Here is a 20,411-nt window from a genome sequence, read left to right as displayed (position 1 = left end):
GGATTTGTGGTTCTAACAACAGTTTGTGATCAGGGATCTACAAATATAGGAGCTCTTAACATGTTAAAAAGAAACTGTGGACAAGGCATAGATAGCAACTTTTTCTCTGTAAATAATGACAAAATTTTTATAATCTATGACATCCCTCACTTGTTCAAATCATTACGAAACAATTTCTTTAAAAGTGGAAATATGTCTTTCGATGGAAAAATTGCACAATGGAGGCATTTGGTAGTTGCAGAAGAACACAACAGAAATTTTTTAAATTTTAAAAAACTGAATAGTACCATTGTAAATCCAACATTCAAAACTAAGATGAGGGTGAAGTATGCTGCGCATGCTCTGAGTAATACCGTGGCAGCTATTTTAAAAATGATGGCATGGAAAGAAGTTTCTGATTGCAATGATACAGCATTTGTGATTGAACAGTTAGATAAACTATTTGATTGTACAAATGGTCCATCATCTTTAAATGACGTAAAGAAAGGGATCCGGGAAAATGTTTCCACATCAAGTAATCACATTGAGTCTTGGACCTTTTATACTGATAAGTTAAAAACCATAAAATTTATAACAGCAGAAAACACGATACTAAAAAATGTTAAATGCGTAAAGGGATATCAAATATCTATCAAATCCTTAAACGATATTTGGGAAAAGTTAAAGAATGAAGGGTTTAAATATATGAACCTTAGACAGTTTAACCAAGACTCTCTGGAAAACTTATTTGGAATCATTAGGCAACACAGTGTAACCAATAGAAATCCCACTATCACGCACTTTACTGCAGCGCTTAAAACAAGCATGGTTACTGGGCTGAAAGTGCCTCATAGCAGAAGTGCTAATTGTGAAGCAGACAACAATAAACATATGCTGGAATATAAAGACATTTTAAAAACTAATTTAAAAACAACAGAAATAAAAATTAATGTTCAAGATTCCACAGACACTGAATTTTATCCTGTGTTGTCTATCCCGGACCCTGAAAACTTAGAACAGCCCATTGAAAATTTGTGTAGCCTTGAAAACCAACCAGTAGTATATGTAAGCGGGTATTTAGCTGCCAAACTATTACAGAACAGTTCTTGTTTAATTTGTGAAGAGTGTTTGAGCGTGAAAACTCCTGTTGACAATGATTTGTATGCATATATATCTCTTCGCGAATGGTGGCATGATAAAAAAAGTCTCGTTTATCCAACAATTCAATTATGTACCACCGTAAATGAAGCTAAACAATTTTATCATGACCATATTGCCGACCAGATATACAGGGTGTTAGGTAAATGGGTATATGAGCCGACACTAGCCCATGTTAACATGGGCATATGAATGGTATGGTGAAGTTAGAAATTCGATATCATCATTTAAATTTTTTAAATTTTCATACAAAATAAATTTTATAAAATCCGATTTGTATGAAAATTGAAATAATTAAAATGAAGATATCAATTTTCTGACTTCACCATACCATTTATATGGCCATGTTAACATGGGCTAGTGTCGGCTCATATACCCATTTACCTAACACCCTGTATATGGAAAATGTTGGAAAATTCATTTTCTTAATGTTGAGTACAAATTGTAATTTTAGTTGGTTTAAATGTCAACAACATAATAAAGAAATTTATGATAAGATGTTTAAAATATTAAGTTACCTTTTTCTAAGAAAAAGTTGTAAAATCATTAATGACAGCTTCATAAAAAGTGAAAACAATTTTGCTGACAAAAGTAAAAAAGCACAGCAACAAAGCATTGAAAAGTAATCTTGAGGCTGAGGTTCGATCAGCTGATAAGAAAATTAAAGATGTTTATAAATAAAAATCCTATTTTTTCTTAGAAAAAGTTGTGAAAATAAAAGTTTACAAAATTATAATTTCTGTACTTTGTTATAATATTCAATAATTCCTCATGCCTACAACTGCTATGTCATGTTCAATACTTATTGTAATATACCTATTTTATTTCGAAATAAATAATTTACGTTACAAAACTTCGTTTTACTTACACATAGTATAAAATAAAAATAGTAATCATTAAAATATTGAAGGTTCCTATACTAGATATCGATATGCAATTACAACCCTAGCAAAGTATCGATAATCGATAAGTTATTACGAACGTCACTAATACTGTCAGAAAATAAGGCATTATGTTGGTAGCTCCGCCTGCAGTTTGTGCGGTTGGTAAAGATTTGCGGGTCGTTCTCTAAAATGCATATGTGTGCGTGAGCTCAAAAAATATCTATGGAGTGCCGTCTCTTACTCTTTTATGCTCTTTGATGCTCTTTGGTGTCGATAGTTGGGCTACACTAACGTCAAGTTAATGACATTATATTTTTTAAGTTTTAGTTTCGGTCTTGGCACACTGATTTTTGATTTTCCATTCACCCTTGATGACATAGATTTAGCTAGATAGATAGACATGCCTTCCCGAACTTGTCTGGCCAATGCTAGTCTATAGCCTGACCAGGAACATAAAAACCCTGGCATAGAGGCGCGTCAATGAGGATCATTTCGATTTTTAGCTGTGAATGAGATTTATAGGAAAAAAAAAATACACAGTGCAAAAATTTTTGTTCTAAGACAAAAATTGACGAAGTTATGGCCAAATTACTAAAAAAGTTCACTGACCGCCCGGCGCGGGGACGATGACGTTATTATATCCGATCCGAACGCTGCCGGCGTACTGCGTGGATAGAAAATATTTTTTTCTAGCCAAATTATCAGTTTTAGAGAAAAACTTGTAATGACATTTATTCATCAGAATAAAGTAAGCTATCGATAAGTAATTTTAAAAAATGGAAATTGTGAAAAATAACGCAAAAAATCCATACGCTCATACGATTCAATGGCACGCAGAGACGCGATTGGGGTCTCCGCGGTGGTATATTTGGCGATTTATTCAAATAAAGTGTACATAAGTGTTGTTAGAGTCATATCTTCTTCCAAGTAAAATATAAAAATGTATAAGTATTAATTTATTTACTTCTAACAATAAGGTATAACTTCTAACAATAAGACATTGCTATGAAAATCATTTCGATGTACACTTAATTAATACCTACCTGTTATTTAGTTTTTCTGAGTTAAACCTACGCACCTACCTATCTATTCGCCGTTCCCATGGGCGGGCCAGCTGCTGCAGGAAAGGACAGCCGCTCCGTGCTGGAAATCTATTTAATCTTAGCCTAGAAGCTGGGTATGACAACCCCGCCCCTCTCCTCTCCCCAGGTCATAAGCTGGGCATGACTTCCCCATCGGCCAGAAGTTGGGTATGATTTACCCCCCCCCCCCCCGGCCCGAAACTGGGTATGACTTGACCCCTCCCCCTCCCCCCAGGCCAGAAGCTAGGTAAGGCTTGCCCCTACCCCCAGGCCATAAGCATAAGCTGGATATGACTCCCCTTCGGCCAGAAGCTGGGTATGACACCCCCCCCATGCCAGAAATGCCAGAAACTGGGTATGACTTGACCCCCCCCCCCCTCCCCCAGGCCATAAGCTGGGTAAGGCTAGCCCCTCCCCCCAGCCCATAGAAACTGGTTATGACTTGACCCCTCCCCCCTCTCCCCAAGCCAGAAGCTGGGTAAGGCTAGCCCCTTCCCCCAGTCCATAAGCATAAGCTAGGTATGACTCCCCCTCGGCCGGAAGCTGGGTATTACTTACCCCCCCCCCCCCCCCCCCACCCCCCACCCCCCAGGCCAGAAACTGGGTATGACTTGCCTCTCCCCCCTCCCACCAAGGCCAGAAGCTGGGTAAGGCTTGCCCCTCCCCCCAGGCTATAAGCTGGGTATGACTTATCCCCCCCCCCCCCCCAGGCCAGAAACTGGGTATTAGCATCATATTATGTATTATTATGTTCAATACAAACAATCATTAAGTTACACTCACCCCAACCGCGTCTCCGCATTGCATCAAATCCTAAGAAAATGTGGTTTTTGGACATAGCAATACTTATTTTTCACAATTTTTATTTTTAAAAATTACTGGTCGATAGGTTACTTTATTTTGAAGAATAAATGTTATTAAAAGTTTTTTTCTAAAACTGATAGTTTAGCCGGAAAAAAATATTTTCCATCCCATTAGTACGCCGGCTGCGCTCGATTCGGATATAATGACGTCACGCGGCCTTGCGTACGTTGACTTTTAGCGGCAAAAACGGCCTATGTTTATTACTTAATATCTTCGTAAGTAATGGTCCGATTTGGATAATTCAAAAAGATATATCTTTCTTATGTCTTAAAGATTAACGTAGATACTAGTTTTATTGAATTTTCTGCAACAGTACTGATCCTCATTGCATTTGATAGTGCAACACTGAGTACAGTCGTACCTGTGTTAAATTAATAGGCTAACTTTATGTATCAGGATTCAGGATTACGGGCTAATTTGATATTTTCATAAATTAACGAAAAAATATTATTAAAGGTAACCTGGTTTAAATAAATTAAATGAAACCATCAATCGAGCTAGTAGGATTTATTTTATCCCGGCAAAAAAAGCCAAAAATTCAAAAAAAAAAATATTTTCATAAAAAATTTTCTAAGTCTCGTGCCCCATAGCGCCCCGTTTCCTATACACTGACCTCTGTTGTCAGTCAATTTGACAACCTTTGTCGGAAACATTATTCAATGAAAATATTGTCCGAACTCTTAGTATTTCTCTTCGACAAATACTTTAACACATTGTGAACCACTTTTCTTTCACGACTTTAAAAAGATTTTAGCAATTTAATTCACAAAATCAATTGTGCACATTTAAAATAAAATTTGTTTACACTTTGACAGCGATAGACTGACATGCAAGGTGACATGTCAATGAAGTTTTCAGTTACTGTTGCCATTAAAAGAAATTAGTACCATTAGTTTTCCGCAACATGGCGAGGGTTTTTATGTTCCTGCCCCCCTAGACAAAACGCACTTTTTGATCGAATCGAAAATCGAATCCGTCAAAACTCCATACAAAAAAGGGACTTTTCGACCACTTTTCGACTGGTTTGCGATTATAATTTGCACTTTGTCTAGACCCACTGAGGTGGAATTGTGTAAAGCAATCGTAATCATTTGACAGTTCATAACGTACGATTATTCTGTCAAACGCTTTGTTTATAGATGACCCACGCTGAACTGTCCCACCAAACTCAATGACAGGGGGGCGCTACCATCGTACAACTATATGGTTTCCAACATGGCAAAAATCTGAACCAGCGATCCGGTATTGACGGTGGCGCCCCACTGTCAATGTCATCGACAGGACAGTCCAGTATTTTGGAACTATAACTGACTTTATCGTACGTTATGAACTGTCAAATGATTACGATTGCTTTACACAATTCCACCTCTGCCCCCCTAGACAAAACTCACTTTTTGATCGAATCGAAAATCGAATCCGTCAAAACTCCATACAAAAAAGGGACGTTTCGACCACTTTTCGACTGGTTTGCGATTATAATTTGCACTTTGTCTAGACCCACTGGTCGGGCTATACATCAAATTATCCAATTTATTAGAGGCAAATGGGAAGAGAGCCCACAAGAGAGCCGGCCGTGAAAATGCAGTAGAGAGTCTCATGACGATGATCACGATGATGATGATAGAAATAAGATTTGATAAAAAAGCTATATTATTTAGCTTTTTCACTACTCTTAAAATTATTATATGATCTATGTCATTTGTGCCAAAAGCAATTTGCTAGAACCAGAAAATCTAGAACCTTAAAATAATTTTAAAAAGTTAAAATGTCAACAATTTGAAATGTCAGTCAGTGGACATTTTTAGGTTATGTTTAAATTTCGTTTAAAATAAATTCCGTGATTATCTTTAAAACAATGGAAAATAGTAATAAAATAATACCTCCTCATCTAAATGCGGAAGTTTATAGAACAGATACCACCGGCGCATGCTCAATCTCTTATTTGGATTATATTCGTCTTCACCCAGGTAAAATGTTTGGTCGGAACCTCTAATCCTTAACTGTGGTCGGAACACCACATTAGTTCATAATTAATCTAAGTTCATAATATGAAATAAAGTTTCGGATCTAAGGTGCCGATAGGTCTTGAGGTTTATCATCATTAAGTTAGTTTAATTGATAACTCCTATAGGTTTGCTCTTTTACATCCAAATAAATTGTTAGAAACTCTAATCCATATCTGTGGTTAGAACTCTATCTATTGTTGTAACCCGTGCAGCTAACTATTAATTTTTATATAATTATTGCCGCCATTGTGCTTATCCTTGCCTTAACAGGCTTCCTCGTAATTGTTGACATTGTTCTAAGTTTCACCTTAAATGCCTTTACAATTTTGCACTTTAAGTTTCAGTAATATTCTGCAAATCAATTCATAAGATCAAACTTTTTTTTTTGTTTGCTGGTTTTACAGCGATAAAACAATATCAAAGTCTAATAACTTTTTGCAGATGATGGTATTCTAATAGGATGCTCCGAACTAACTGGACGTTATTGGAATGGTGGAGCGAATCTCTACAAATCTGTCACTGAAGCGCAGAGATCTCATTCAAATGAAAAAAGAGCCATAAGTCTGACAAGTGGCACAGCTGATGGTTGTTTTGTTGGCAATCCATCTAAGGTAGGTTCCTGTGATAAGTCTTTATATCTAAGCTTAGTTGACGGCTAGATGATGGGTATGAATGATATTGAAATAATTTAATTCGATATTTTTGCACATATTGGTAAATTTATATTATAGTGTTAACTAAATTCAAATTTTAAATTGATAAAGTCGAATTGCCTAAGGTGGAAACCAGGATCGGTATTTACCTATGCACACATTGTATTACTAGGTCCTTCTTTGTGAAGACAGTGGAGCAATAAGCATATGGACAGTCTCCCATAATGACTCGTGGAAACAATGGAGCGAAGAGAAGTCTGTGGCTGAGCATGACGACTCGGTGTTAGCCGTGGACTGCCTTCAGTCCGAAAAAGAATATGTTACAGCAGGGGCTGACGGCAATATCAAGGTAAATAAGCCATGGAGGTAATAATAAATATAGACTTAGTGACTGTGGGTATATTTGTCCAGTAAAGTTTTGTTGTTATTTGTTTGTCAAATATTAAATGATAAAATCAATTACTTTATGTATAATATTATTCAGTTGTTTAATGTAAAAATTTATTAATTTTTTCTACTTTTAATGCATTTCGTAACCTATATTTTTGATTTTCTAGGTGTGGGATATCAATGAGATGATTTGCATTAGAAATTACCTAGCAGCACATAGTTTGGCAATACATGGAGTGGTGGTACGGCCCTCATCAAGTGCATGTTTTGCAACAGGCTCCTTGGACTACAGTGTGACGCTATGGGATGAAAATGTCTCACAGCCAGTTTTAGGTAAATAAATTAAAGTACTATTATTATTCTGTGATCTTTATTAAATACCTTTAGGATTCATTTGTATACAAATTGATTTCAGATCTAGCCAAAAACAGCTGTGGTGTACGGTGTCTGCAATGGACCGACGAAAATAGTCTTATTTATGGTGATGAAGCTGGTGTCATGTATTTAGTTGATGCCAGAAAACCAGAAACTACTATAAAACTATGTGAATTCCCTGCTGCTATCCACAAATTAGTGGTTCACACTGAGTATGTAAACAGTTTTTGTATGATAATTTCTTTGTAAAGAAGAACGGTCATCTGTGACCCAGGCCCGACAGAAACGAGACATACCTCAGTTTTTTTGTCATGTCTTAATTAGTTAAATTATATATTTTTTATATTCGAAATCTATGTATAACACCAAAATATTACCCTTTGTTTTTGTTCAGGCGTTATACAAAAACTAATACAAAATGCCTATTTATCACCAAAATTGGTAAATGTATGTATCTAAATGTCTATTACAGCTGCTATGGAATGTATCTAGGTGACCTGGAGATACAGCCGGATTATACAGGGTGGAAACGATAAGTGATCTCACTTGATTCATTCTAAACTATACAAGATATCGAAAAACTAGTTACTGATTCTAAAAGTGCTTCACGAGCTCTTTCAAATGGTACCAATAATAGGTTGCAGATTATGGAAGCTGGTAACATTGAATTTTTGGATTTTGTAACTTCTCGTTTCCACCCTGTATAATCTGTTGCTGTATCTCCAGGTCACCTAGATACATTCCATAGCAGCTGTAATAGACATTTAGGTACATACATTTACCAATTTTGGTGATAAATAGGCATTTTGTATTAGTTTTTGTATAACGCCTGAACAAAAACAAAGGGTAATATTTTGGTGTTATACATAGATTTCGAATATAAAAAATATATAATTTAACTAATTAAGACATGACAAAAAAATTGAGGTATGTCTCGTTTCTGTCGGGTCTGGGTTTTTTTTTGTATGGGGCGTGACCGTTCTTCTTTTATCAACATTTTTTATGATAAACTTTTTTCTTTACAGAGCCCATAAAGTGGCAGTGTGCTGTGACAACAAAATTGTATCAGTATGTGAATTAAACGAAAATGCCACCCAAAAAGTAATATACCATGACAGACATATGCACACAAATTACGTTAGGGATGCTGCTTGGGATTTGATGGAGAGCAAGACTCTGCACACAGTCGGGTGGGACGGTGAGATTAAGTCGCACAATATAACCTGGGATTGTGAGTAGTTTACATGCATACCTGATCGAAATAAACAATTCCCACCTTTATTTAGAAACTTTTATTTCATCTTAATTGTACCCTGATAATTATGGGCTATGTATGATACATGATGATTGAGTAAATATTGCTACATTGAACGTTTAACAGTGTGAAATGAAATATAAATGATAACATAGATGCTGAGGAAATGTTTATTAGTTACATTGAGGGTAGGTAGGTATTAGTCGTCGGGCTAGTGGGTCGGTCAATGCGTAGAGGGGGAAGGGGCGCGGCGCTCGGGCGAGGGGCACGGGGACGACCCGCGGCGGCTGGTGCCCGGACTCTTGAGGCGCACCATCGTGTCCAGGTGACGGAATCTAAAAATAACAAGCAAACTTTCAGTGACATCATTTAAATAGAAAATATCTCGCTGTTAGAGAATATCTACTTGGACAAATGGACCTTAATATTGTCATTGGGCAGAATAAATAATCATCATCATCATCAACAGCCCTTTACACTCCACTGCTGGACTATGAGCCTCCTCCACTATAGTGGAGGGTTTTGCCATAATCCCCACGCTTGGCAGGCGGGTTGAAGATTTAAAAGATTGATTTTTTTCAGAGCGCGTTTGATGTGTAGTCCGTAAGTCGCCTCTTATGAGTATTATGTAAACTGCCGTGTGGTGACGGCAGAGACATTTGTCACCAACCCCTACTCTTCCTACGGGTGTCGTAAGAATAAATAATGCATTAAGTATTTCGATTTGTAGGATTACTACCTTAGCGGCAGGTCGTTAGCATCATTGTCAACGCTCTGGAAGAAGAACGCAAGTGGCCAGCTTATCCACGAGGATTGTTTCCTGAAAAGAAAATAGATAAATCTTATTTTTTATCAGTTGTTAAAATGCGACCGGGTAGTGAGTGACTCCTCTATAAATGAGAGTGTGACATGCAACGTGGCAGTTGTGTTATAATATTTCAATCAATCAAACGGTCCTTTGCCAGGATGATCAAAAACATCTCTGCCACGCCACACAGGTGGCGTGATTTACGCTACACTTCCGTACGTTGCAATGCCACCATCAATTCTTATGGATTGCGCTATTTGCCGGCTTTAGTGGTCTTCTGCCTATATGTGACTTCGCCCATTGGGTAGAGTAGTATAGACTGTATACAGTAGTTGAGTCCTGAATGAGCGTCAAACATCGGACTAGATTTTTGTTATGTTTTGTTAAGTTTTTACTTACGGTGTCAGTGGCTCTTTAGGCTCTGAGTCAGAAGGCGTGTCCGGCGTGGTAGGCACGGCGGCAGGCGGCGGCGAGCAAGGCGTGGTGGCCACGGGCGGCGGCGTCTTGTTGATGGCCGGGTTGTAGATCTTCGGGTCGCTGACCATGCGCACGAAGAACGAGCGCTTGTGCGCGAGCGCAGCGCGGTTGCGCCTCGTGCGAATCTCGTTCAAGTCCTGCATTTAAAAAAAATACAGTCAGAAATACTTTCAAGGGCAGGTTAAAATTGCCTTCAAATTAAAAAAAAACAATCAGTAGGTATTACTTTAAAGGCTGCTTCAAATTAGAGGAGTAAGGAAGCGCTGCAGTGGCGCGCTTGCCGCACCACTACCAGATTTCGTATTAGAAGCGTAGTTGCAGCACTACTTACATCCATTTGCATTTGTTAAGGTAGTAGCGCTGCATGCAATAGCGCTTCTAGAAATTGTATGAAGTAATAATGGTGCGCATCAGGCACCTTGATTTTTACCAAAAAAAAAAATTGTCTTACTCGTTCCTTGTCGGGGCCTTCGAGAAGCTCAGTTGCAAAGTCGCTAATGATGTCCCAAGCTATTTCTGTAAAAAATTCAAAATTATCCATAAATTCCTACTTGGCAAATGTAGCAGGTGGTAGAAGGTTGAACTTTGGCTACAGTACGGGACTATTATTCCAAGCTCTCGTTTCCACTGTCTCAACTCACTTCACTCACGTCTCAACAACTTATGTAGCCAGGATCTTCAGCTTGACCGCCAATGAACCCTTTCAGTGAAAGTCAAGGTTATTTCGAGGGAAAGTTAAACTGTCATTGGACCCGCAACGAAATTAATCAGAAGATAGGAGGAGTTCGAAGTTAAGATTCGACTTATGGGATAAGGTTTATTGATTATAGCAGAGCAATATACTATAGGGTGGCAGGGCTGGCGAAATGCCACGGGCCCCCGACCTGAGGGGGCCGCCCCAAGACCCAAGATAGTCCCGAAGCCCCCTCAAAAAAAAAACTAGATACGCCAAGGGCCCCATGCACAGAATTAGCCACGGGCCTCGGATGGCATAGTCACGCCACTGTAGCAGAGATTGTTACCAATATCTTCGCGCGTAGCGTGCTGCTGCACCACACAGAAGCGGATGACGAAACGCTCGCGCACGTTGGCGGGCACCATGTGGATCTTGCCCGAAGCGTTGATGTTGGTCAGCAGCTTCTTGTTCATCTCGTCTGCCTGCTCTGGGGTCTCGTCTGAGCCGCCCACTAGGCGAAAGCACACGAGCCCGAGCTGAGAGGTAATAGAAAAGGATGGAGATGTATGTTCAAGTAAGTAAGGCTTAGGTCAGAATATAAGGTCAAGACTGAGATGTGTTTTTTTTATCATAATGCTCTCGCCGCTTAGAAACGCATGAATAGCTGAACTTCACTCCTACAGTAACACCGTGTAAGTTCGTTGAGTCTTCAAGTCCGTCAGCTAACCAGTGACACTTGCACCGCGTCAACTTTTAACATCAGGCACGTAGAATGGACAATGATCTCTCTGAATTAGACTCAACACTTGGACGAATTAACCCAAGACTCAACACAATTCATTCGTGTGAAGTACGCAGAACAAAAGTCCATCTTAGATACGTCGACCTTCGCTCATCTCAGATCTCAGTGTCAAAAGTAAGTGGCTCTCAGATTAGAAGTGGGTCAACTATGAAGTGGTCATCTCACTAGGAACTGAAATAGATTTAACTGATGGCCTGAGTACCTATCTACAATCTGGATGATACAGTTTTAAATTGAAATGTGATAACGAGTATTTGTAACCGAGTAACTTATAACACGAGTGCTTAACTAAGGCTAAGTTTATCAAACTTACCTTTACTTGGTTGCAGACTTCAAAGCGGTCGTCCTTCTTGACCAGCTTTTCAAAATATTTCGCAAGCTCGCAGTGTCGACGCACGTATCTCTGCAGGCCACTGATCCCGTAGCTCCTCAGCATGAACCAGAGTTTCAGAGACCTAAAACGTCGGCTGAGCGGCACTCCCCAGTGCCGGTAATCGATTGCCGTGTGGTCGTAGCAGTGTTGAAGGTAGAGAGGGTCGACGACCAGAGCCGACGTGAGTAGGTATCTGTTGGTGACCCAGAGGAGAGAGCAGTCGAAGCTTGTGAGCATGAGTTTGTTTGGGTTGGTGTTGAAGGAGTCTGCGTACTCGATGCCCGCGAGGTTGTGTTTATGCTCGGGGCATAAGAAAGAGCTGCCAGCATAGGCGGCGTCCACGTGCATCCACACGCTGGGAAACTTGCGCACCACCGGGCCTATCTCGGGCAGGTTGTCGTAGGAGCAGCAGGACGTGGTGCCCAGGGTCGTGGCCACGAAGAACGGCACCAGGCCAGCTTCCTCGTCCTCTTCCATGGCCTGTATTCAAGGTAAGTTTTCATTTTAATGTATTAACAGTAAATTATGTTGTAATAGTAATCTAGCCAAATATAGGCATACCCCTCAGTACTAGAAGAAGCACCAATAAATACATCCTTAACCAGTGTAAACATCGTATTGAGAGCTACTGCAACAGTAGTTGAGTACCTACCTACTTATTTATTTATAGGTATATTTTAGCAATGATAAAATCACAATAGAGAAAAATAAGAAAAAGCTGTTTAATATGAATAAAACGGCTGGGGGTAAGAATAAAACGCTAAATATTTTTGACCCCAATAAAAATAAATCATCCAATTCAGTTGCTGAGAGATCTCAATTAGAGCGATCTTTCATAAGAGCGTCGTATCGTGAAATTTCAATATTTGCGGCATAGAAAGTGGCACACAATGCGGCTCCATTACCGCCCGGCTCGCCACGTATTTCCGGCATCCAAGGGCGAGTCATTAAACGGGGAACAGCGCCACAGTTGAAACTGAACGGCTAGTCCACTACACTACTATTAAATGGAGTTCGTAAACAAATACAGGGTGTCCCAAAAATAATGGATAACCCTGTAACCATCGATAGGCCTCGCCATGGTCTCCCTAACGTCCAATTTTGACCCCAGTAAAAATATCACCGTTTTCAAGATTTTTAAGTTTTTGTGCATTTTTAGAAAATTGCCACCTGCGATTACTTTTTCTCATGCCATTTCTACAAATGAGGATACTTTTCAATCTAGTTTTTTTCCTTATCGCAAGGGATAGTTAGGCTATCAAAAGAAAAGATTAAAATTCAACAAACTAGTTTAAAAGTATGAAAATTTTAAGAAATTGCAGAGAAGAAGGAAAAATTAATTCATTGTCTTGCACTTTTGATCAGCCATCGTGTAAAAAAAATGTAGGAAGACCATCGTGCCCATTACCTTAAAAACTTCCTTGGTTAATTGAGATTCTGAAAAGGTATCACAAGCTTATGTATTCTGTATTATTTTTATCTTATGGCTACTTGAATAACAACTAGTATGAAAACTGCAAAAATGAGTTTTTCTCGTAATAGTTAAACTAGGACTGCATAGTGGCATTAAATACAAATGGATAACTTTTAGCGTAGGAATTTTAATAAAGCAACAATTTATCATCATCATCATCATCATTTCAGCCATAGGACGTCCACTGCTGAACATAGGCCTGTACCCCAATGATTTTCATAATGACCGCTTGGTAGCGGCCTGCATCCAGCACCTTCCTGCTTACCTTTATGAGGTCGTCGGTCCACTTTGTAGGTGGACGTCCTACGATGCGCTTTCCGGTACGTAGCCTCCACTTGAACCCTGTTGCCCCATTGGCTGTCCGTTCTGCGTTTTTGTGATTACTTAATTTTTGTTGTACACCTTATAAATGTGCCTATAGACAGATGCCCCTGATGATACACGGCTCGGAAACGTGGATTTTTTGCACAGCGTGCTATGGAAGGGGCTATGATCGGGTTTCTTTACGAAACCGTATCAGAAATTAGGAGACCTGTAAACGAACTAAAGTCGCTGACATAGCCCGACGGATCAGCAAGCTGAAGTGGCAAAGGGCAAGGCACAGTAGTTCGCAGAACTGAGGCAGCAGGGTTCAAGTGGAGGCTACGTACCGGAGAGCGCATCGTAGGACGTCCACCTACAAAGTGGACCGACGACCTCATAAAGGTAAGCAGGAAGGTGCTGTATGCAGGCCGCTACCGAGCGGTCATTATGAAAATCATTAGGGTACAGGCCTATGTTCAACAGTGGACGTCCTACGGCTGAAATGATGATGATGATGATGATAAAATGTTGCTTTAATTAAATTCCTACGCTAAAAATTATCCATTTGTATTTAATGCGACTATGCAGTCCTAGTTTAACTATTACGAGAAAAACTCATTTTTGCAGTAGCCGTTGTGTAGTGTTTAGCAGTAGTAGTATTCAAGTAGCCATAAGAGAAAAATAATACAGAATACATAGGCTTGTGATACCTTTTTAGAATCTCAATTAACCAAGGAAGTTTTTAAGGTAATGGGCACGATGGTCTTCCTACATTTTTTTTACACGATGGCTGATCAAAAGTGCAAGACAATGAATTAATTTTTCCTTCTCTTCTGCAATTTCTTAAAATTTTCATACTTTCAAACTAGTTTGTTGAACTTTGATCTTTTCTTTTGATAGCCCAACTATCCCTTGTGATAAGGAAAAAAACTAAATTAAAAAGTATCCTCATTTGTAGAAATGGCATGAGAAAAAGTAATCGCAGGTGGCAATTTTCTAAAAATGCACAAAAACTTAAAAATCTTGAAAACGGTGATATTTTTACTGGGGTCAAAAATGGACGTTAGGGAGATCATGGCGAGGCCTATCGATGGTTACAGGGTTATCCATTGTTTTTGGGACACCCTGTATAAAAAAAATATTTGAAGAAGAATTTTGAACTTGATTAATTAAACTTCAAAAAATATAAAGGAAATTAGGAAGAAAGAAGAGCACTGGCTCTACATTGTAAGCTCCAATTTAAATCTGGTTTGGCGCGATGCTGGTATTTGGATAAACTGTTTAGTTTGAGCTGTGGCAGCGTAGATGCGGGCAGAGCACCATGTAGGCCATGACTCTCAATTAAAACGTCCGATTATCTGTGCAGTTTTGCACAATTCCAATTAAAAATCTTTACAACAATGGATTCGGCAGGTTTTTAGCGTTTCTAGAGCTAGAATGGGAAAAATGGCAAGGAAAAAGAGAAACGTAATTAATAAGTAATAACAGCTTTAGTGTCAGAGGTGACCATCATCATCATCAATTCGACCACAAAACGCGGCGTCCACTGCCAAAGAAAGGTCTGGGGAGGCCTTAGACGGGTACAAATAGAACTTTGTAAATGGGATGATAACAGTTTTGTATTGCCTACCTACATCCATGTCAAATAGTTAAAAGAGATCAGAGTCAATAGTTATTTCGGGAATGGTACAGGAAGAAAAGTCAACCATTCTAAAAGCGGAACACTCAAACGCACTTACTTGTTTCAACGTTTCGCCTCTCAGCGAGCCGTTCTCATCTGGCTGCAGGATGCGTAATTTGACGAAGCAGATCATGGCTGCCTTCTCGACGCAGGAGTGCGCCTCCTTGGAGCAGTAAGCTATGAGCTTGGACAGCAGGAGACCCTCGTCCACTGTTGGGAACTGGTGCTTCAGTCGCTTGATGCCGTTGGCGCGGGCTGCTAGCATAGATACCAGCACGCATTCGCTCGCCGAACCCTGGATTTAGGTAAGTGATCGGGATCAAATTTTCAGACGTTTATGAGCACTTTTTCAAAGATCATTATTAAGTTTTCGTGAAAGTAATTAAAGAGGACTTTGCCGCTTTTACCTCCTGGTTTGAGGCTAATCGTATAATTTGTTAAAAACCAATAACTTTTAACCCGGCGCCAATGACGTGAAAATAATTTCAAAGACGATGACCCCGGGTCATATTGACCCTAATTTCATCAATACTTTTTTAGGAAATTGAACAAGTAATCTTAATTTTAATTACTGTCCATGTATATAGGGTTCTTTACTGAGCTAATAAAACAAAAATAAAACAAATACATTACATAAATCAATTTTTGGAAAATTTTTAAACAAAACATGAAAAAATCATGTATAGAAACACAATGAGTCTATATTTTTGGTTTTTGGTAAAGATTTTTTGTATTAATAGGAATCAACTATGTTAAAAAGTGAAAAAGAGATAAAAACATCTTTTTTTATGCAGATAAAATGAGATTAAGTCTTCTACTTCATCATTCAGAGCCATGGAACTGCTTCAACTGGTGCAGTATGTAATCAAATGGTCTGGCCTGTAAATGCGGCATAACGCACTTGCCGGCGTCGTACTAATGCAAGGTCGAGATTATCCAAAGACTGAGTCCAAATTACTTGCGTCTTTTCACTTTTGTTGTCATTTCTACGTTCTGGCTATTACAGTCTGAAATTCTTCACTCTCGGAATTCGACTCTTCTAGCAACGATTCATTCTTGCTGGGTCATTTAACAAAGACATTTTGACTAAAACTTAAAAAAGAACAACATAAACTAGCACTAAACACAAAATAAGCGAATAAAAGTAAGCCACAAAATCACCGCGCCACCGATGACACCGGGTCATAATGACCCGTTTTAATTTGGAGCTTGTGTATCTCGCTACGCAAGCGGAGTCACACTGAGCTAGCTAACGGAATGAACTTAGGGAGGTTGTATCTCCAGCTATATGAACGATCGAACCACAAAATGGACGCAAAAAAAAATTATGAACGTTTGAAAATGCCTCGGGTCAATATGACCCAGCGTCATTGACGCCGGGTTAAAGCGACGAAGGTCTTTTTGTTAGATAGGCCGTAAAGTCCACGCTCAAAAAGTGTTATTAGGTATCTATGAATACTAACACTACGTAATCGCTGAAAAGTTCTACAATTTTGTAATTATCTTATTTTGGGGGATATAGTTCTTAGGCTTCATCGATAAAGGAACCTCACCTCTATAACACCACCCCCCTTGCTCCCTTCTTCGAGAGCTAAAAAGGCTGGAGGCAAACCAATTGCTTTACCTGAGAAGATTAGAAAACTGCAATGAGTTAGGGAACGACCGGATAGCCAGCATTATTCAGTGTTAGAGTACCGTAAAGTTAAAATATCGAAAGAAACACGTTGTTTCGATAAACATTACAAGAGGTTTTGTAATTTTGTTGCAAATAATTTCTGAAACTATCCAGCTACATTTATTATATAGATAGGTTAATCTTTTTGAATTACACCGAAGTTGACACGGGCGAAACCTAGTCACTTATGTTTTCTGAATGAATACAGCCTGCGACTTACATAAACGCACAACATTCGCTTTCGTGTAGATGCTTATTAAAATTTAAATGGAAATGTACATACCCATCCAATCCAGCATGATTATCTCCAGTTCTGTACACGCCGGGCCCGCTGCCTGTAAATATTACACGTGCCATGTAATTTAGCCCAATGCAATTGTTTTAGATGATAATAAGTTTATTCATAGTTATTGCGCGTCAGGGTTATTGTTGATTTTACACCTAGTCGATTCGTCACGACGATTTAAGTATTAAAATAATCGAATATTACTTTAAAATAATAAACACGGTAAATTAAACTAAGTAAGACCTACATATACAATAAATTATGTACAAACAATAAAGTAGGAAATAGGTAGATAAATAAGTTTTAATTTAACAAAGATGCCCCTGAACTTTTGAATTCTTTACTTCGGAAACCTTTGTCAACTAAATTAACGGTTTTAATTAGTACCTACTTACAAATCGTGCTTTGCAAAAAAGGCTAATTGAAAATTACTGGAAAGTCGCGTGTTATGACCACTAAAAACTCAACAAGCTAGGCTAGCACGCTTTGATAGCTTTTGGACCTTACACGAAGAGTTTGGAATCTATGATCTTTCACGCATTTTAATTTTAGACACACAGTTTTTCTAATGATACTTTTGTGCTATAAAAGTACTAATGTGAATAGAGCTCGATATAGACCCTTGCGGCATAAAATACAACGATTACTTTCTAACCCACGTAGACGTAGCAAACAAGGAACATTAGTTATTCAAAACAACGATTACAGGGTAATCAATACAGCTGCATCGATGTCATTGACGTTTGCTGATCCACGTTACTACACGTCGTAAATTCTACTGTAATCATGTATGTAATTTGTCTTTGGTAAATAATCAATGCATGTCATTATTTACTAACTAATAATAGTTTTCTGACGAAAAAACGCAGTAAAAACCAACAGTTTAGTGTTTTTCAAAGTTTAGTCCCGCACATGAACTTTTGTCAGCTGAAATAATAGGCGTCCAGAGAAAGACAGCTAGCTATCTTGATCTTGACAAACAAAGCTTTGCATTTCTTTGTCGGAAAAAAAGCTCAATACTGGAGCAACTGAACACCAAGACAAAGACTGTCCTACTCTACTGGTGAATCCAAGTAAGCACTTTAAAAACTACTTGGTTCACGTCGTCCAGAAAATTGAAAAAATTTAACAAAAGCCGGCCAAAGTACTAGATTAACATGCTGACTAATGAAGAATTATAACATTCAAAACTTGAAATAGACATTGATTAAAACGAGTCTGTTGTGAGCTGAAATAGCAAACGGTTACATAGGGTTACATCCATGTAGCGTAGTAAAGTAATTTACGTATCTCCGTTAAAACTGTTGTTAAAAGTAATTGAGTAAATTAAATGTCGATTATTCTGTATATTTTAAAAACTTCCTTTTCATATTAAGTATCGTATCACGAATATTATAATAATACAGAAACTTGCCCTAGATCTTTTAACGATAAGTAACAATATCAGTTTTCATAATTGCTCATCGAGCCGATCAATCAAAGTTGTCAACTAATAGGGATATGTGTTTACATTTTTATCTGTAAGATCTTTTAAAAAGCTTTTAACCGAATATTTTCTATTTCATTCAATAAAGCTATGACTAAAATACAATTCGAATAGATAATTATATTGCTATTGTCTGTACTGACACGGAATATTAAAACTTTCACTTCGAATTATTAAAGTGTACAACATCGTAGATTTAGAAACTTATAAAATCTTATCAATTTCTCTAAAAATACAAATTCGCGACGGTATTCCTCAAAGGCAAGAAATCCTTGTGTCATGAGATGGATCGCAAAGCTCGTGGGAAAGCTGTTATAAATTCCCAACTCATACCTATGTTGATACAATTTATTACTTAACCTACTAGTTAGGTACCTAGTTTACAGACACATGACCAGCAGCATATTGTTGTAATTTCATTGGGTTATTATTTGAGTTCATTTCAGCTGTTATCACATATCATTTCATTCTTATAAATAATGTTTTCCTAATTTAAGTAAGTTCCTAAAAATCTTAAAATACATTTTATATCCGTTGTCCTTCGGACGGTTACCCATCTCTTATTAACAGTTTTTACCATCGATTTCCGATCGATATTGAATACAGTGGACAGCTGATATCGTTACGACCACTTATCAACTACTACTTAGATAGGAGTAGGTATCATGATGATATGTAGGTACTAGGTATTTAGTATTTACCCATGAGAATCCAATGCAGCCGATGCCAGCTGACAGCATGTCGCCAAGGATGGAGGGATACGCGTTGCCCGAAGGGAAGTAGGCGTGGAATCGCGGGTGCTGCCAATGCGTGACCCCGGGCATGATCTTGTTCTCCACATCGCTCATCACGTCGTCCCAGGGCTCTGGGTGGTACGGAGCCTCGGCAGGCAGCGCGGCGCGAAGGTACCCCGGCTCCACCGATGGGGTCACCCGCCGCTTTTGCAGCGTGGTCATGTACGTGCATATGTAGTCCACCATCTCCTTGCCGCGCACGCGAAACTCCTCGACGTCCATGGTAGGTGTTACTGGCTAGTGTTGTAGCATAAGTCGTGCGGTGTCAGCGCCGCGGCGGCCTCCGGCTGACTCGACGACGGCGGAGCAGCCTGTGGTCGAGAGGGCGGAGGGTGCGCGGGTGGGCGTGGAAGCGCTCGTGAAGGCATGGTGAATGTTCTTGAGGCGCATCGTAAACTCGCACAAGTGATGCGCGATAGCGATTCTTTGCAGAATCCATTGTAATGATTTCGAATGATTGAAAATTTTAAACGGTAAGGATTCTTTTATAATACCTAGTTAAAAACAAAAAACACAAATAGGTAGGTACCTATAGCCTTTTTTCTATTTTTTTATGTTCAGTATATTAACATTGACAAGTTATATTTATGTATTTTGAGTTACTATTCGTAGCTCGTAGCGTTACAGTTAACGTTGTGCTACGTGTTGTCTTTTGCTACGGTCAGCTTCGTAGCAAGTGTCTAGCTAGATAGGCTTAGCTGGATGGCTACTGTAACTGGTAGCTACTTATCGTAGCAGTAGTAGATGGGTCGTAGGTGTATGTGAGGTAGCAAAATCAGCGCGGCCGCATACATAGTAAGCTGAAATTGGGTTCGTTTATAAAGGATTGTGTTTGGTTTGTTTTATTGAGAACTATTACACTGGTCGTAGCTCGTAGCTTTACGGTTAGCATGCTACGTGCCGCGTCTTGTGCTACGGCAAGCTTCGTAG

The 20,411-nt window shown here is 38.9% G+C and overlaps 2 protein-coding genes across 2 annotated transcripts; one reads left to right on the top strand and one right to left on the bottom strand.

Moving 5' to 3' along the window:
• Nucleotides 1–5,729: 5,729 nt before the first annotated feature.
• On the top strand, nt 5,730–8,672 carry LOC135071784 (methylosome protein WDR77-like). Its single transcript, XM_063965610.1, has 6 exons — nt 5,730–5,934; nt 6,415–6,584; nt 6,799–6,975; nt 7,184–7,349; nt 7,432–7,603; nt 8,417–8,672. Exons 1-6 carry the CDS (start codon nt 5,823–5,825, stop codon nt 8,628–8,630), a joined length of 1,011 nt encoding a protein of 336 aa, XP_063821680.1. The 5' UTR covers nt 5,730–5,822; the 3' UTR covers nt 8,631–8,672.
• A 24-nt stretch (nt 8,673–8,696) lies between these two features.
• LOC135071778 (tyrosine decarboxylase) lies at nt 8,697–19,755 on the bottom strand. Its single transcript, XM_063965598.1, has 10 exons — nt 19,389–19,755; nt 17,199–17,250; nt 16,794–16,864; nt 15,299–15,535; nt 11,723–12,262; nt 10,954–11,143; nt 10,383–10,447; nt 9,854–10,068; nt 9,386–9,466; nt 8,697–8,981 (listed from the first exon to the last, which is right to left on the bottom strand). Exons 1-10 carry the CDS (start codon nt 19,701–19,703, stop codon nt 8,870–8,872), a joined length of 1,878 nt encoding a protein of 625 aa, XP_063821668.1. The 5' UTR covers nt 19,704–19,755; the 3' UTR covers nt 8,697–8,869.
• Nucleotides 19,756–20,411: the final 656 nt, after the last annotated feature.

This window comes from Ostrinia nubilalis, chromosome 5 (genome assembly GCF_963855985.1).
Source record: "Ostrinia nubilalis chromosome 5, ilOstNubi1.1, whole genome shotgun sequence".
In the NCBI taxonomy this organism is placed as follows: Eukaryota; Metazoa; Arthropoda; class Insecta; order Lepidoptera; family Crambidae; genus Ostrinia; species Ostrinia nubilalis.
Note: the sequence above shows the minus strand (reverse complement) of the source record. Positions and strands in the feature narration are given on the sequence as shown.

Coding starts and splice junctions, on each gene's coding strand:
- LOC135071778 (XM_063965598.1), bottom strand. CDS start 19,703: ATGGACGTCGAGGAGTTTCGCGTGCGCGGCAAGGAGATGGTGGACTAC. Junction 17,251..19,388: donor GCTGCATTGGATTCTCATGG/GTAAATACTAAA, acceptor TAATATTTACAG/GCAGCGGGCCCGGCGTGTAC. Junction 10,448..10,953: donor CGCTACGCGCGAAGATATTG/GTAACAATCTCT, acceptor AATTTTTTACAG/AAATAGCTTGGGACATCATT.
- LOC135071784 (XM_063965610.1), top strand. CDS start 5,823: ATGGAAAATAGTAATAAAATAATACCTCCTCATCTAAATGCGGAAGTT. Junction 6,976..7,183: donor GGGCTGACGGCAATATCAAG/GTAAATAAGCCA, acceptor TTGATTTTCTAG/GTGTGGGATATCAATGAGAT. Junction 7,350..7,431: donor TGTCTCACAGCCAGTTTTAG/GTAAATAAATTA, acceptor AATTGATTTCAG/ATCTAGCCAAAAACAGCTGT.